At 33.0% G+C, this 18100-nt stretch overlaps 1 protein-coding gene across 4 annotated transcripts in view; it reads right to left on the bottom strand.

Annotated features, from left to right (window-relative positions):
• Positions 1–1363: 1363 nt before the first annotated feature.
• Positions 1364–18100, bottom strand: part of LOC114251316 (G protein-coupled receptor Mth2) — a 48616-nt gene continuing 31879 nt past the window's right edge. For 2 of the 4 annotated variants that reach the window (XM_089729526.1, XM_089729527.1), the window contains 6 exons: positions 15229–15261; positions 11709–11890; positions 10730–10901; positions 8825–9010; positions 5110–5253; positions 1364–3885 (listed from right to left, as the gene is read on the bottom strand). In XM_089729526.1, coding sequence (XP_089585652.1) covers positions 5121–5253; positions 8825–9010; positions 10730–10901; positions 11709–11890; positions 15229–15261 — 706 coding nt within the window. In that variant the 3' untranslated portion in view covers positions 1364–3885; positions 5110–5120. Of the gene's footprint in view, positions 3886–5109; positions 5254–8820; positions 9011–10729; positions 10902–11708; positions 11891–15228; positions 15262–18100 lie in introns of those variants that run through there. The other 2 variants (XM_028185530.2, XM_089729528.1) reach the window with 2 other exon arrangements.

The raw sequence follows: 18100 nt of genomic DNA, 5'->3' as shown, positions 1-18100 counted from the left end.
TGTCTTTGTATGTGTAAATTTGTTAAATTTTTTCAAATCGTTTTCTACTAATAAAAAACTGAAACATTTTTTTTCTGCTCAGATTTTCTTTCTTCTTAAACGTTTCACTCTTGACAGAGTGGTTGTGACCGTCATGTAGTGTCATGGTTCCTCTTCACAATCGGCCATGATAGGCCAACAAACGATCGTCTATCATCGCCGCCATGATCGGGCAACTCTCCATACAATCGTGAACGTTCATTTACTGACTGTCTACTGATATGGACGTCTAAGTATCGATGATGGAAATCGGGAGATCGCGGTTGCGGCAATATTTTTAGTTAGCTCATATAGGTAGTGAAAACGTGAAAACTTTTTTTTTCTTAAATCCCCCTTGTAGACAGACGTGCATACGGCCCACCTGATGGTGAGAGGTTACCGTCACCCATGGACTTCAGCAATGCTAGGAGCAGAGCCAAGCCGCTGCTTACCGTTATCGATAAACAAGATGGAGGAAGAGAAGGGGGTGGGTGGGGTGGCTATCAATCGGAACAAAACAAGGTCCACGCAACCATAGTTTTGTAGTCGACACAATTGACACACACTCGAGACAACTACATCCTGACTAATCGGCGATGGTGTGGACGCTCACACAATCATGGGCCATAATTCCTTTGATCTACCGATACGACGCGACGCCGGTTGCGCACGATCACACGCGATGATGGCCGATCACACACATTTATGCCCTCTACACTACCGTGAGTTTCTATAATTGCCCATCATGGCCGATTGTGAAGAGGAGCCATCAGAGGGAGTAATAATTTACATCATACATTAATTATCAATACCGATACACTGGTTTCAAATTTCACATACAACTCTACTATAATCGTGAAGAATAGAACTAGTAGTAGTAGAAACGATCGGCTTGAATGGAGAAGATATGAATATCTCAAAACATTAAAATGTAGTACAATGAGTAACCAAAATTTAGTTACTTCAAAGGTAAAGAGCGCTGCACATAACCACTAGCACTACTTCACATTTTTAAAAGGAAAACTGCGCTTTTCTAAGCTGCTCATTACTTCAACCCTCTAATGACTCCAATACAAATACAGGAATGATCCGAGCAAGTAAATTGTAGTAGGCTACTACATGGTGTAAATGTAGAAAAATAAGGGTCTCAAGCATTTAAAATCAATATTATATTTAAATATTCACTTTAGTGACTCTGTATTGTCATTGACACCTTATAATGCGTACAATTCTGCAGGTAAATACTAGGAATAAATAAAACGAAGAGATTGACTTTGGATATTAGGTATTTATTAAATGCATTAAAATACTATGTATCTAAATCTTAATTATAGGTGGTTTATTGGAAGTATTTATAGCTTAATTAATCGAAAAGTACGACAAAAATATGGTTTTATTACGTAAATAACTACTTAAGTCTTTTCTTTATGAAGGTAACAACAAATATAAATAAAATAAATTATGCCCATTTGAAATTGAAAAGCAATGTGTTCGTTTTTAGACTGTATTGTTACAGGCTTAATGCATTGTAGAAGTAGTATTTAATTTTACAAAATTAAATTGATGTTAGGCATAATAAAAAGAAAATACTGCTTCATAGATGTTACTGTTAGAACGGACGACAGCGACTTTGCTGTATCCCTGGCATTGCATTTATTGCAGTTGTCCTTGACATGACATGGTGACAACTCACTTTCTATATATATATATATATATAAAGGTGATAAAAGAAATCTTAAAATTAGATACTAATTTATAATTTTGTTGTAAATGAGGTACAAGGCTTTTATAATGAATAATATTTATTATTTACACGAGTTGTTGTAATACTAGAAATTAATTCGCGATAGAACGAATTTTTATGCCGCGTTTTATTTTACTTTTTATTTTTTTATTGCTTAGATGGGTGGACGAGCTCACAGCCCACCTGGTGCTAAGTGGTTACTGGAACCCATAGACATCTATAACGTAAATGCGCCACCCACCTTGAGATATAAGTTCTAAGGTCTCAAGTATAATTTCAACAGCTGCCCCACCCTTTAAACCGAAACGCATTACTGCTTCACGGCAGAAATAGGCAGGGTGGTGGTACCTACCTGCGCGGACTCACAAGAGGTCCTACCACCAGTCATTACGCAAATTAAAATTTGCGGGTTTGATTTTTATTACACGATGTTATTCCTTTACCGTGGAAGTCAATCGTGAACATTTGTTAAGTACGTATTTCATTAGAAAAATTGGTACTCGCCTGCGGGATTCGAACACCGTTAGTTACATCGCGAGATACGAATGCACCGGACGTCTTATTCTTTAGGCCACGACGACTTACATACTTTCCTTAAAACTATCAACAAAATTTTACTAAACTCTATGTACCTACGTAAATAAAATAATTAAATGCAAACTGTTCGTTCGTTTCATATGCCATAACAATCTATCTCTGTTTATATATAATTCCTTTGACAAATCATTCATACCAATTTATCCTTTTATAAATTAACTAGCTGACCCGGCAGACTTCGTAGTGTCTCAATCGATAAATAAAAGACCTAAACTTTTGTATAAAATAAACTTAAAACAAACAAAAGGAATCCGTCCGACGGGGGACACATCAAAGGAAAAACAAAATTGTTATTTTTATTTAAGTCCCAGCATTTTCACGTTTATTTACCTTTTAAACCTTCTCTGGACTTCCACAAATAATTCAAGACCAAAATTAGCAAAATCGGTCCAGCCGTTCTCGAGTTTTAGCGAGACTAACGAACAGCAATTCATTTTTATATATATAGATTTCCTTTTATAAATTTAATAAATGTGTTAATTACTAACTTATGCTAACTTACTTTCTACATTCAACGATCAAAATATGAATTGCTAAGAACAGTATGTAGTTATGTACATAACACTATGTTAACAACAACAAAATTAGCAAAATGGCTACGAGAATCAAATATGGCATAATTATATTTTTGCTACAATGAAAACTACCGTAACAAAGTTTCTTTAATCTCTTTTAAACAAAAATGGCGTTTAAGAGAAAACCATTGCCGAAACGTAACTAAAATAACCTACTTCTCTTTTGTTACGACATCCATAGGTACATATTTCATGAATCTGGACATAATTATCAAGAGAAGGCCTCTATATTTGTGATAATCTTTGCGAATCCCAGCGTTGCACGAAACGCTTTTTTGGCGAGAACGCAAGTTGTGAGTTATATTTATTAATTTAGTGTAGGTACCTTTAGGTTTAAATGTTTAATAACGATAGCTTATTAACTGTTTAGCATTTGTGAATGTGTAAAAATGTGAGAAAATGAAATAAAACCGCTGGATTAGCTTCTGGGGCTCAAGTCTCAAATTAATCAACTTCATCTCATTTCTCTTCATACTTATAAATTTTATTTATTGAAGATTTTTATAAACGACACCGGCAACAATAGCGTCGCAAAAAACAATTATAGGTACTTATAAAAGAACTTGACCCACGGGTGTCAGCCAATTTTTAACTATGCAGCGGAAAAGATTGGACCGTTAGGACCTTTAGGACCTCAAAACTTATTCTTCTGTTTAAATTAGAATAACAAATTTGGATTTAGAATTTGCAAGTTTTATTTGGATTTGGATTTAGATTTAGAATTTAAAAAATGACAGTCGCGTTTTTTCTTAAAATAATTTGTATCACGATTATCATAATAATATGTTTTCGTGTTAAGAATAACCAGTACTTGTATTCCTCTTCCTTTCCTCCAGCTACGGTTTACTTACATCTAGTACGTTTCAACGATTAAATATTTTATGATATATAGGTACATCCTTTAGTTTCAAGGCGTCATGAGAATTCTTTGGCTCGAACGTGTCATGCTATCTGGGAACAAATAAGATAAGATTAAATTTATTCTTGGAAAAATGAGGTTAAGTTCGGTTTTTCTTTGATGTGATGGCCTAAAATAACTGTAGCTTCATCTTCCGTACTAAGGTATAAAGTACAAAAGTAATTTGATTTATTTGTTACATTTCTAAACTCAAATCACGATTTTTACGAAATTCATTTGATTTATTTGTTACATTTCTAAACTCAAATCACGATTTTTACGAAATTCATTTGATTTATTTGTTACATTTCTAAACTCAAATCATGATTTTTACGAAATTCGCTATGCATTTAGTAAAATTTTAGTTATCATCACTTTTCATTGCAGAGTAGTGCGATGAAAGATCGACAGTGTTAGCCTGCATACTACAAAGTGTAGTCCACGCTTGCGAAGCTACGAGCAGTTAGCTAGTATAAAAATTTTGTAGCTATTTATTATTAGAGATGACAAATATCTCAGCCTTTTTGGTACAATAAACGCAGTGACAGTCTAAAATACAACATCACGATATTCAAACGTTTCGAAGCAAAATTAATTAAAGTCCACATTAAACTATGAAGGGAACTGATAATACCTACTGTCAAACTTATGTACCTACACGTTACTAAAATTAAGATTTATGTTGCGCTATTTGTTATACAAAACAAACTCGTATTTTATAACCGATTTAGTATAATTTTGATATGAAATCAAAACAATATCAATTTTTTTTTTTGCCAATAGACTACCATTACAAAATAATTTTTATTCTTCCCAGATACGAAATTAACGGTTCCGAAAATGAGACAAAGCAAGTTATGGAGTTTAGTTTATTAAATTAATATTCTGTTCCAGTTACGACATTTTTTGTAAATATGTACCTACATAAACTTCTCTGACAATAAAATAAAGCAGTTTTCAAAAAACAATAATATGTACTGATCTTTGTTTCACAATACTTTTGTTTTATTGGTATCTGTTATAGCTGTAAATAATTTTATAATCTGTGAACAGTATTAAAAAAGAGGTCACACGCAAAAATCTATTTTCTTATCCACAATACGTTAATAGTAGATAATAGGTACCTACCTAACATACAGCTTGTCAGATATGAATCAGATCTTGTCTCAGTTTCTTGATGGTATGTAAACAATACGTACCTACTAAACAATAGCACTCCGTCATCTATTCCATTAGATTCTATAGATATTATTTATTTATTATTAATTGAACTATACCTCTTTCTCCACTAACGCAATTCCTTTAATCTTATCAGGGACTCGTCGCCCGATACGCGTGTGTCCTCTGTGGGTGCAGAGCTGGTGGTCCACTTTATTCCTGGTCCGTCAGAAGAAACACGTTGACCTCGGATTTGTTGAAATCTGAAATAATCAAATGCATGTAGACTTGCACTTAGGTTGATCAAAACTTTTATTGTTCTCTTAGTGTACAAGGACGTAATTTTTGAGTACACTTAAACGATTATCGGTACGGTTAAAATTAATGTATCATAAGTTTATATTTACATCCTAACAAATCTATATAATATTCGTACTCGATCTTTTCTGAAGGACTTTATGGGGTAAACGGAACCGTGACTTTTAAAATTAAAATAGGTAGTATTGCAGTACAAAGTACTAAAGCTGCCGAGCCACCGTCGAGTTAAAACCATCAACAATACTAAATACCTAAATTAATTGTAACATACGCAAGCTATTGATTTCAGGGCATATTTTTGTCTGGCTATAGTCTGATCAACGGTTCCATCCGCCATAAATTAGCAGAGTGGAGAGAGAGAGTATTTTTATTGTACACCAAAAAATAAATAAACAATGCGATACATTAAATACAAAAAAAAAGTACAATTGGCGGTCTTATCGCTAAGAGCGATCTCTTCAGACAACCATCAGATGGACAAGAATCGTTTGGAAACGAATTACGCGCGGTGTACCAATCCAGTGAAATATATACATATAGGTACATACACATAAACACATACATACATATGTATGCATATACATACACATAAACATAAAATTTGTATTATTACGTCACATCAATCAATCAATATTACTTAATGTGGATTAAAATTAGTACCTTAATTTTTATTGGTTCTTCTTGGTTGTAAAAAATTTAGTGGTCTTTGTCAATGGGTTGGGATGGAATGTAATAAATCACTTTTCAATTAATTTCCTGAGCGTTGAATATTTCACTCAACATTTATTGAAAAAAAAAAAAAAAAAATTATTCATATGAACATATGAAAATTTATGTTTGGATTTAATTTTATTAATGACTAATAACTCATTCACTTTAAACAAAATTGACAGAGTTTCCATTAAATAACTGTGGGAAATTTGCAAACCAAACAAAACTTCTTGCGTTGCTGTTTCATCATATCATAACTCAATTTACTAAACAAACTGTATTGACAAATATTGACAGTAAACGTTAACTTAATATTTGTTTGCAAAGCCCCTTTCCGAAAGCTTTTAATGTGTTTTTATTAGAGCGACAACGATGAAAATATTCCATTGTAAATGTAATTTGCATAACCGATTTTAGTTTCTGTATTGGCTCATTGTTCTACAGAACAGAACAGTGGCTCGAAAATAATTTAGATAGGTACTCCGAATATATTCAAAAAAAAAGAAAATATTTGAGAAAATACAAAAAAAAAAAAAAGCCCGCTGAGTTTGTTTCGCCGGTTCTTCTCAGGACTGTGGCTTTTTTTGGAACCGGTGGTAGATTTAACATTTTCTTTTACATTTTGACATTCAACAAGTGTGTTTTTGATGACATCCAAGTTGAAATAAATTATTTTGAATTTGAATTTGAATTATGTACCGGATTAATATCTTGTATATTTTTTTGAACAGATAATATGATAATAAAAGGTACGAACTCTTAAATTTGAGAAAAGTCTAACAACATATGTTTACCATCAAAATAATGTATTAGAAAATAGCTAGGGATAAAGCTACTGAATACATATTTTATTTAACAATTTCAGACGTAACATGTCACAGTTCTGGCAGAACCTCGTAATTTGTTCCTGTCAACGACCTGAGTGCCTATTGATTTGTGTACGACTCCCAATCCATTCCTACGTACAAAAGTTGTTATCTATAGTGTCCAAATTACTATATAAAATTTGTACTTTGGTTTACAAGTAAGCCTAAAATCCCTAAAATACTAATGTAGTATGGAATTAATTAATCAAAAATTTATGACAATTATCTGTGGTTTAAAAAAGTATGACGTAAACCTAACCTAGAACGTAGGTTCTGTGGAACGACAGCTGATATTACAGTCGAAATAATAAAATCCGTACCTACATATCTACATATTATTATGTAATTTCCTAAATTAGTATGACACATATAAAGCAGTCGTAGAAGACTAATGTAAAACTTCGTAACACAATTCTGTGCTACGACGTTGTACGGTCACAAACTTTGTGACCACGAAGTCTCGGAGGGTTATCCAGAGATTAAACTCAAAAATTACGAAAATTAACGGTGTTGCTTAAAAACGAAAAGAATGAGCGCTATTAAAATTGTAAGTTCTCATTACATATTAATTAGTCAACTGTAAAATGATAGTCACTTTTGTTTTAGTTATCAAAACAACAAATCTGTGTCATCATTAATTAAATTAAGGCTTTTTATGAAATTAACACGACAATGTTATTAATTGTTCGTGCATTGGCGTCGTGAAACTCTTACTTTTATCACAAACGTGGAATGATTATTTCCTCTGATGACCTAGGAATAGAGTCCTGATTCGTTTGACGGTTTCTTTCATTCCTGTAAACGCAGTGAATTTTCTAGAACACAAGTGATATTTGACTATCCCAAAAAGTGAGATATATTAAGCTAACACTAGCCAAGCTAGCGGCTTAACTGTTGGATAATTTAATGATATGCATATTTTAAACATTAATATAATCATACTATACTAATGTTTAAAAATGACGATAATTCATTAATGTGAACTAAGTACAAGTGTTTTTTTTCCCCATAGTTGTTTTAACAAAGCATACAATAAATTACTTAATATAGTGATCTATGTTTAGCTCTATTGTGAGATTAATAATAGATTCAGAAATACGTTAAAGCACTATTAAACAATATGGTTCTGGAAATAATAGTCTATGATTTCTATTAAATGATAATATAATACTTGTAAGGAAAGCAATATAGATGATTTACGGACAAATACTCGGGTTCGCACACCTACGTTCCATCTCTGCAAATTATTTAGTATTCAGCGAGACTGGGATGCTCTTTTCCTTATTACTATAACTGTCACAAGCCAGGATTTTCTCCTGTGATACGGGTATCGAAGATATAGGACGTAAAAAAGCAAACACTACAGGTCAGATGCGGTGGTATAAGTTGGTAGTCGAGGTCACTGGCAGAGATCTGTTAGACCTGCTGTTTTGTTCGAGCATAGCATCAAAATACAAAACTGAAATACAGTAACTTTATGTGGTAAAAAGATACGGATATGAGACACCAGCCCCTTATTGCATTTCTTTATCTCATCCGTAATGTTAGTTTACACATCTCTTGAAAAGAAACACTCATAGTACCCACATTATAGGACACATTATAGGTAGGACCTCTTGTGAGTCCGCGCGGGCAGGTACTACCGCCCTGCCTATTTCTGCCGTGAAGCTGTAATGCGTTTCGGTTTGAAGGGTGGGGCAGCCATTGTAACTATACTTGATGTAACTATACTTGAGACCTTAGAACTTATATCTCAAGGTGGGTGGCGCAGCTGTAGATATCTATGGGCTCTAATAACCACTTAACACCAGGTGGGCTGTGAGCTAGTCCACCCATCTAACCAATAAAAAATAAAAAAAAATATGAGGCATTAGATTCGATGTTTGAATATACCAGAACAAAAAACCTGGAAGGGTATTTCACAAATTAGTGCGCTTACCTTTTCCTTATTAGGTTTCTGACTTTCTTTTTCCAAACGAATATTAAAAATATGAAGATTCCAAGCCCGATATTCGATATGTCTATCAGAATCCAGTAGTAGTTAGATCCGCCGACTGCGAAGCCTATCACCTCGATTGTCCAATTCACACCCATAACGACAAACAACTTCAAGTATAAAGAATACCTGAAAATTTATAATATGTTGTTAATTTTTATTATTATAAATAAAGTATTTTAAAAGGGATTAAAAAAACGTTACTGTAGTAAATAGTAAAACCGTCATAATAGTAGTGTTCAATCTATATCTATATCTATACTAATATTATAAAGAGGAAAGATTTGTTTGTTTGTTTGTTTCGAATAGGCTCCGAAACTACTGGACCGATTTGAAAATTATTTTTCCATTAGAAGCCGTTTTTTTTTTTTTTTTTTTCGGTTTCATGTGTGTTTTAATGTTTCCGAAGCGAAGCGAGGGCGGGTCGCTAGTATTATAATATAACTAGCGGACCCGACAGACATTGTCCTATTGGATTCGAATATTTCAATATTTTATAAATATATTTTTTTGTAGTGGACCGAATTATGAATCTAAACGATTCTCGAATCTACACGAACAAACACACACAAAAAATCATCAAAATCGGTCTTGCTATTTAGGAGTTCACGAACATACAAATTAACAGACGAATTTTATATATTAAGATATCATTCGTAAATTCCTTAAAAGCGCGCTCGAATATAAACTTAATAGCAGTATGAAAGGTTTGTAATATATAAATAATTTCAAAGGTCGTCTTTTATGCAACAAAATAACAGTTTTTTAGCAAGATTAATGAATGTTCATAAAACGACTCGAAAAAATGTAACACGCCCTAATAAGAAAAGTTGAGGAAGAGACAGATGAATATTTAATTTTCAATCTATCTCAAAAGCCACCAGGCAATATCGTTTAAATTTTGTTAGAAGACGTGGCGACCTCCAAAATAAATTTTCAAGATAAATTTATCCTATCATCGTTTTTATACTGTTATCAATTTAAAAAAAAACGGTTCTCACTGAAGCAGTAATGATATTAATTAATTCAATAAAAAAATTTACGATTTCATCCCGAGTCATAACTTTTGATTTCATTCCATGAAAATTCATCACAATTAATTTTGATCCCGAATCTTTCCCTTTGCGAATTCTTTCTCGACTCGGAAAATGACATCATAAAAATTTGCCATATCGCACCTGCTGATCAAAAATTCAATTAAAATTACAGCTCTCTTGTGTGTTATTCCACTTATTATTATTTGTCATGTACTAACGCTATATTTTCGTATAGATACGGTTCATAAAAATACGCAATAAAATATTATAAAAAAAAAACTGTATTGTTTTTTTCGTTTTTCGCGAACCGCAATTATAAAATTAGCGGTTTAATCTCACTTTTTTTATTCTCATTATATTATTTGAAACGTCGAAAATAATATAATAAAACCCGAAATGAAGCCGCGAAAGTAGTTTTAATTACCAACGAACTTAAGCGTTAACAGATAAAAAGTAAATATTGTGATATTAGGCATTATATTACAATTACAATTACAATAATATGTAAAAATGAATTGCTGTTCGTTAGTCTCGCTAAAACTCGAGAACGGCTGGACCGATTTGGCTAATTTTGGTCTTGAATTATTTGTGGAAGTCCAGAGAAGGTTTAAAAGGTAGATAAATATGAAAGTGATCGGAATGAAATAAAAATAACAATTTTCCAGACGGATTCCTTTTGTTGTCTTTTATTTATCGATTGAGGCACTACGAAGTCTGCCGGGTCAGCTAGTATTACAATATTTTTACGATTACTAGCATTATTAATGATATAAGTAATTGCAGTGGCTTAAATTTATTATTAAAAACTAACCTTTGCTTATCTTTTTTCAATTTATCACTCCTCGAAGATTCAGATCCCTTTAAAATAGCCGTTTCTTGTCGGATAGATCTAATACGATACGCCGTCACGGAGAAAAGAATTACGTTTACAACAACTAAGGTAAGTACTGAAGGGTAGAAATACAGCAGTTCACTTTTGAAATCTGTGAGATTTAAGGAAATCATTATTAATATTTGCTTCGTTGGCATTGCAAATAACTTTCTTGCGTATCTAAAGCTTAGAGATCATAAATAAGGGTAGCTTCAAGAAATAAAGTCAACCAAACACACGGTAGGCAATATACTTTGGTAATACACTCGTATGTAGGCTTAGAGCTTGAAAATGCGGGACTATATTTTATACTACTTCATCCCAACGGTTCAATAATGTATGAGGTATATGTAAGTACATACAACCGTATTCAGTAGCAAAATTATTGCTATTTTTTAATCTACTACCGGAGATATAAAGTCGGAATCAATTGTAAACAAACATAAACTAAAATCTATAATTTAAATATGGAATACATTTTACGTATCCTGATTATATTAATCTTTCTTCACTTCATTTGGAGTACAATATGATGTGAAGACCAACAGAATAATAAGATTTTATCCGAATTACAACTTTGTCGGAACAAACATAACTATATAAATCTCTATCTAATATTGAGTAGGTTTTATATAGCAATATTTAGTTATATTTATATTAGCCTTGCCCCATATCAACGTCTAGTTCACTACGAATGTGAAATAGATAAATGAAACAAATGATATAAAATAAAATATATAGTTTGAAGGGTGGAGGCCCTACACTATGAAACTGAAACTTAAAATTCGTATCTTAAGGTCGGTGGCAGCATTTATGTTGTCAATGTCTATCGTATCCGGTAAATACTTGACATCAGGTGGGCCATGCGCTCATCCACTCATCTAAGCAATAAATAAAAAAAAGAAAAGAAGATACTCACCAACAAACCAGCATTTTCTTTGACCGAATCCCGGGGTAATTAGATAGCTTGGTATATTTTCGCTCAGCTGCATTATCATGGTGAAGGCTGTTAGCAAAGCTGGTACCCCCCAAGCGTAAATGCCGTAAATAGCAAACCTTCGCGTTTCACGGCGCTTGTTCATGCTACCACCACGATAACCGCTGTTGAAAACAAATACTTTGTTACATGAATTGTTTTGTGGGATACTTTATCGAGTTTTAGATTCAACTTTACGAAATCTGGTTAAGTAGCGTTGAAAATTGGACAATGTATAACCTAAGCACATGATTAAACTATTTATTTGAGTGCTGTTATTGCTTCAAAAGACAAACGAGCGGTGAAATTTATTTTAGAACCGCAATTTTGCTCGACATTTAAAAATATATCTTTAAAAATAAATACAATTAACAAACACTGCAATGCGGATGTCGGTACCAAGTTTTAATGCATTTTTATGTCGGAACGTGCACTCGTGTTAAGGAATAAGCTATTTTTATATTTATTTTACATTCTATTGATAGTCTTAGTCTGAAAAATTAATCACTTCTTATATTAAACTTCATCTTATATTGGTCTAGGACAAGTAAGAATTAAGTAGATTTTATTCTATTTGATACAATAACAAAAATGTATCGTGAGTAAGTAGGTACTTATAGAGGTTTGGTCGTAATTTTTAAACAATAAGCTGTTAACCGCGGCTTAATTCGCGTTAATGGTGAAAACCGATACAGATAATATTATGTAGTAATATTTTTTTTAGGACGGAAGATAACCCTTGTGCTGTTTCCTTACAACGTGTATAGAAATTTTAATTTTAGTGAAATTAAATTGACTTGGTTTCAGTTGAGTCATTAAAACGTGAAAACGTAACAAAAAAACCTTTCGTATTTGTAATACATTTATTTTTACATTACATATTAACAAAAAAGTTACGTCAACAAATAGGAACGCAGCCGGAAAACCATTTACAATAAGCCACTGATTTACATAAGATTTACACAAGGGTATTAAAACACGCAATAATCCTATTAATTATGTTAATTCAGAGGGTAGGGCGGATGGCCAGCATTGTTTTTAATATTCGGACGGAACGATTATAATAACAGTGTAATAATATATATTTTATTTAAAAACTAAAGAACCACGCTTATATAGTAGACCGAACCTCTAATATATATATATTTTTAATACTGCTGATACCTACTGATTAAGTTGAGGAAAGTTAGAAAATTTCATCGGTTCTTGATGCATGTTCAAGTTAATCGGACGTCTTGGAGTCTGTGAAAATGACGTTCATAGATTCCATTACATACAAACATACATACATACCAAGCTAATAAAAGCGTTATAATTAACGTTTCTCCACCTTAACCCACTAGGTGGGGTCAGCACAGCTAATTTTTCTCTTCCATTCTCTTCTATCAGCCGTCATCTCAAATCTCACTCCTATCACTCTCATATCGTCATTCAAACACTTGATCCATGTCTTCTTCGGTCGACCTCTTTCCCCTCTACCTTGAACTACCATTTCCATACATCTCCTAGTCATATGCATCTTCTCTCTACGCATCACATGTCCATTGCATACTTAAAAAAATATAATGTTTTCTTGAATCGGCAACACAATTCGATCTTATGCCTCTCCTATCGTTATATAGCGTCAGTGAATATCTGCTGTTTAGGATTAACATATTTGCTTGACTAAGGCGGATCATTCTTTTGGCGTGATGTATTATGATAATTCTCTTATATGAGTTTTTTTATCTATGTTTCACTACTACTATCTATTTTTCACAACCAGCTCTCAATCTTTTTTTGTCGCGGTACACTAACAGATTTCAAAATTTGACGGGACGCAAAGTAAAAGATAAGTTTAAAAGTTTTACTCTAATACACTGTGTACAATAAGCATGATAATTTTGAAAGTAAAATGCACGCTAAAAATATGACAACACATAAATCGCCGTGACACAATGGTTGAGAATCACTGCTACATTAGTGTCCTTTTAATGGCATTAATTTCAGCTATGTATTGGAATAGCACAGCAATTGACCAGGTTAATTTTCTGATCCCAACAATTGGTGTGATTATGGAGTGTGGCAATCTTCGATACAAAATACATACAAACATTTTATCTCTTAATATAATATTTTATTTGTGAATTATTAGTTACTGGCTGATATGAAAATGATATTGTACAAAGAAGATGGTTTTAATATTAATTCGTTAATCTGTTCATTTCTATATTTAAAAGATGGAACTTAAATTTTAAACAACCCACTTACTTCGATTTCTATATACCTCTAAAAAATAGTAGATTTTCAGCGCGTTGTATTACAAAATTACATAATATAATTACGCTGCTACGTAGACATTTGTTCAGAAATTCAGAACACAAGCTTTTTTACGAGAAAACACAGGATGCGTTTGAGCGGTCTTGAGCGGTCTATTGTGTAATTATATGAACTGTATGAGTTTCTTAATGATAGAAACAGTAAAATAATCAATAGATTTAAATGAAAAAAAAAATAGTTGAAGCGTTAGTGTTGTTGAAATGTAAGAACAAAGATAATGCAGGCGTGAAAATGCCGCGAAACCAAGTAAATCTCAAATATTAAGTGTATAATCTATAAAGACAATCGTACGTAGAGCAGCTACGCACGTATCCAACTCAATAGCAGTGTGAGGTACTAATTCTATTATCCAACCATCCCTTGTAAACCTAATGTTCCTACCTAAGCTAATTCGTATCTATGGTTCTAGCTTATTTGATGGGATACCCCTTAAAGTTATACAATTTAAACTTCAATTAATGTCTCCAGTAACTGCTCATCACCAGATAAAAATACCTTAATAATTCAGATACTTTTTGTTAATTTTATTACTAAGCAACTTGCCTATAATGAATACCGCCAATTATCTTGAGAAATTACGTCTAAGTCTCAATTGAATTGTATAACGACTATCCTGAACTTCAAACCGAACTGATGAGATGACTGCAAGACTGGTTCACGATTGAAGACCTATCTACCAACATATCTACAATAATAGTTAACAAATTTTGCAGGTTTGATTTTTATTACGCGCAGTTATTCCGACATCGCGAAAATCATCCGTGAAAACGCGGTAAGTACGTATTTCAATAAAAAAAATTGGTACTATGTAGTTTGCGGGGTGGAAACGCATCACTTGATACGAATACGCCAAGAGTTGTATCCTTTAGGCCACGACGACTTTAGAATAATACCTTTAAAGATTAAATAAAAAAAATTGTCTTGGTTCACCGATTCGGGAACAATTTAAAGTAGAAGTAAAATAAACGAATTAACACTGTAGTCGTTTTTAAATAGAATTTAACTATGCACAAAATAATACAATTCGCATTTTACTGTAAGTCTTTCCGGATAACACATTGTAGTCTTTGTTATATAATTAATATCTATATAAACATTAAATTGAGAGATGATTCATACATATGCCTAAAGTGCTTTGTCTTACCATTGCTGTTGTGAAGAACTCAGACTCCCAATTCTTCCATAAATGCATGCGTTAAAAACAAATACGCATTAAGTAAAACATTAATACATACATATAATAAAAATAATAATAATCCGGTGTTTCTGTATATTGAAAAAAAGTAGTAAAAATAGATGGTAATAAAACATAAGTCTGTGATTTTTTTCTGATTTTTTTGTTCGAGCAAATTTCTGACACATTTTTTATTTTTATTGCTTTGTATTGCTTAAATGGTTGGATGAGCTCAAGGCCCACCTGGTGCTTGTGGCAAAAAATTCGTATTTTCCTTTCAAATAAAATATAGGCATTCGATTCATTTAAAACGAATTTTTCAATCATCTACGCGATGTAAAGTGAAGCTGCGGATGGAACGCTAGTAAATCTTAACGGAATTGTAATGGCCAGTCTTTACTTTGCTGTCGATAGGTGCATACTATTGTAATTACGTGAGTATATACTTTAGCACTACAATACATTTCAAAATAATAAAGCAAATAGTAAAATAAGATTAGCGTTTTCAAAACCGTTGCGAATGGCTTTATAACAAGCATTATACCTACAGGGTGTATTAGAATCGTTCTCGGAAAAGCAGTTGTTCTATAAAGTTTATTTTGTTCCTTGAACGCCAAGAAAAAAAATACATAACCAGCACAATTAAATAAAATAGTCGTTCTCATCTTGCACTATGCTAGTGATCCATAACTCGATACAAAAAAAAAATGTCAACAAATTTTATTTTACTATATAGTTACATTTTTGTTTCACGCAATGTATCACAATTCAGAATGAACTGATTCGGAAGTTCAACGGCCTCGAATAAACGCGGAAGGCGTCTACATTACGAATTTGCATCATATTGCGGGGTCGCTAAATTTTTACATACCAAAACTTTAGCTAGTAAATTTAATTTTTGATTTAACAGAACGATGTTTTTCGTTGTTACTACTATATTAGGGTCCTGTCCGTGTCATGTAGCCTGTGAGACCGCACTGGTTAGTACCGCCCCCTGCCTATTTCTGCCGTGAAGTAGTAACGCGTTTAGGATTTAAGGATAGGACAAACCTTGTATTATAAAAGCTGATACTTAGAAATCATATCTCAAGGAGGCTGGTGGCATTAACTTGCTACTGTATGGGCTCCGGTGACCACTTAATACCGGGACCGTGAGCTCGATCCATCGTAGCAATAAAAAAAATCAGGCTAAAGCTCATTCCTGTTGTATAATAGCTTTGACAATGGCCTTTTTATTTTTATACATCTATGTACATATGTGTTTTTATATTATATAACGGTGACTTAAAGGGGGAGATTTTGTCTAAGATGGGGTGGCGAGCTCACGGTCCATCAAGCATACGGTGAAGTTGTTACCGAAAAAATGAGACCAGTTTACTAGCCCTTCTAGATAAACAGATTGGGTGTCTAAATAACGAGAACACGTTCATCACCTATATTATTCTAGTTGTATATCATTTTATTCAAACCTGAATTATTAATTTGATATGCCGACATACCTCCGTTTCGTTTTGAGATCCGTGTGTTTCAGAAATTGGTTTACTAAAGTAGTTTCCTAATATAAAATATTTGTAGCCATTGTTATAACTGACAAAGTATTGTTAGGTATTCCTACGAATTGATAGAACAGTATTAACATTTTTAGCAAATAATATGTTAGCTACAAATAAATTCCTTACTTAATCATATACGAGTATGTAGTATTAAATTTAAATAGCTTCCAAAACAAATTTTTTTTCAACTTTATATTGACAAACCTCACTACATGACTAAATTAAGAACTCGTACGTGACATAATCCATTAAATAGTTCATTCTTTGACCTCAATAATAGTCTAGCCACAACATTTGTACCGGTCGGCTAACAGTGCCGTGGTTTACAAAAATAGAATACAATGCGTTCATTTTCGCAAATAATTAGATTTATGAGTTGGTGCGCTCCGCGATTTTGTTTATTCCAGTTTCAACTTTTAAACAACTTAGATGATCGACGTCTCAGATTAGATCAGATAAATTTCCGAATATGTTTAAATACGTATATTCTTAGTGTAAACGTTGAGCAATAAATTAAGGTTAATTACGAAATTCATTCCGGACTATAAAAACAACAACCATGCTTGTATCCCTGTATGTGTTAGAGAGGTGTATCAACAAGACCGTCAAACAATTAGGCTGCGTTCACACCGCAGGTGACAGGCAAAGTGCCTAGTGTTTCTATGAGTACTATGAATCATACTAACGAATTACGAAGACGGAATGCCTTGGCACGTTGACTGTGCTTCTCTTATCGTCAGATAACATAATTATTTTTACCCTAGATAAAAAAAATGGATGACCAATTGTTTGAGAAGCCATTCATGAAACCCTTTTTTTTTCGATAACTTTTTTTATTTTCAATCAAATTACGGCAAATACGGTTCATTATTTGCCCTAGTAAAATAACTAGCCTCCAGTATTAACACGAATATTTACTAGCAGAGGACGTATCAGCGATATTATCATGCCTTATGCGGTGTGATCGCAGCGATACGCATCACAGTTTTCAATAAAATCATGCCATTTTCACCACAGACATCAACCTGACTATTGACGTGTGAGGACCTACAGTTTGGCGGTGTCATTCGCTGTGCAGGGCCTGGCGAACCTGCAACACGTCATTGTTGTTAGCACCGACTAGAAATCGTGATTAACCTCAAAAATGTTCAGTAGGATTATCGACCAATCATCATTTCGGCGTTGATAGGGAGTGTTAAGCGTCAGAAAACTGTTCGAAACTTGCCCGTGTCTATACTCGTATGATAAATGGCTATAATGTATCATCTAAGATCCTAAAAGCAAACTAG

Source organism: Bombyx mandarina, chromosome 08 (assembly GCF_030267445.1).
Source record: "Bombyx mandarina strain Sakado chromosome 08, ASM3026744v2".
NCBI classification, from domain to species: Eukaryota; Metazoa; Arthropoda; class Insecta; order Lepidoptera; family Bombycidae; genus Bombyx; species Bombyx mandarina.
Note: the sequence above shows the minus strand (reverse complement) of the source record. Positions and strands in the feature narration are given on the sequence as shown.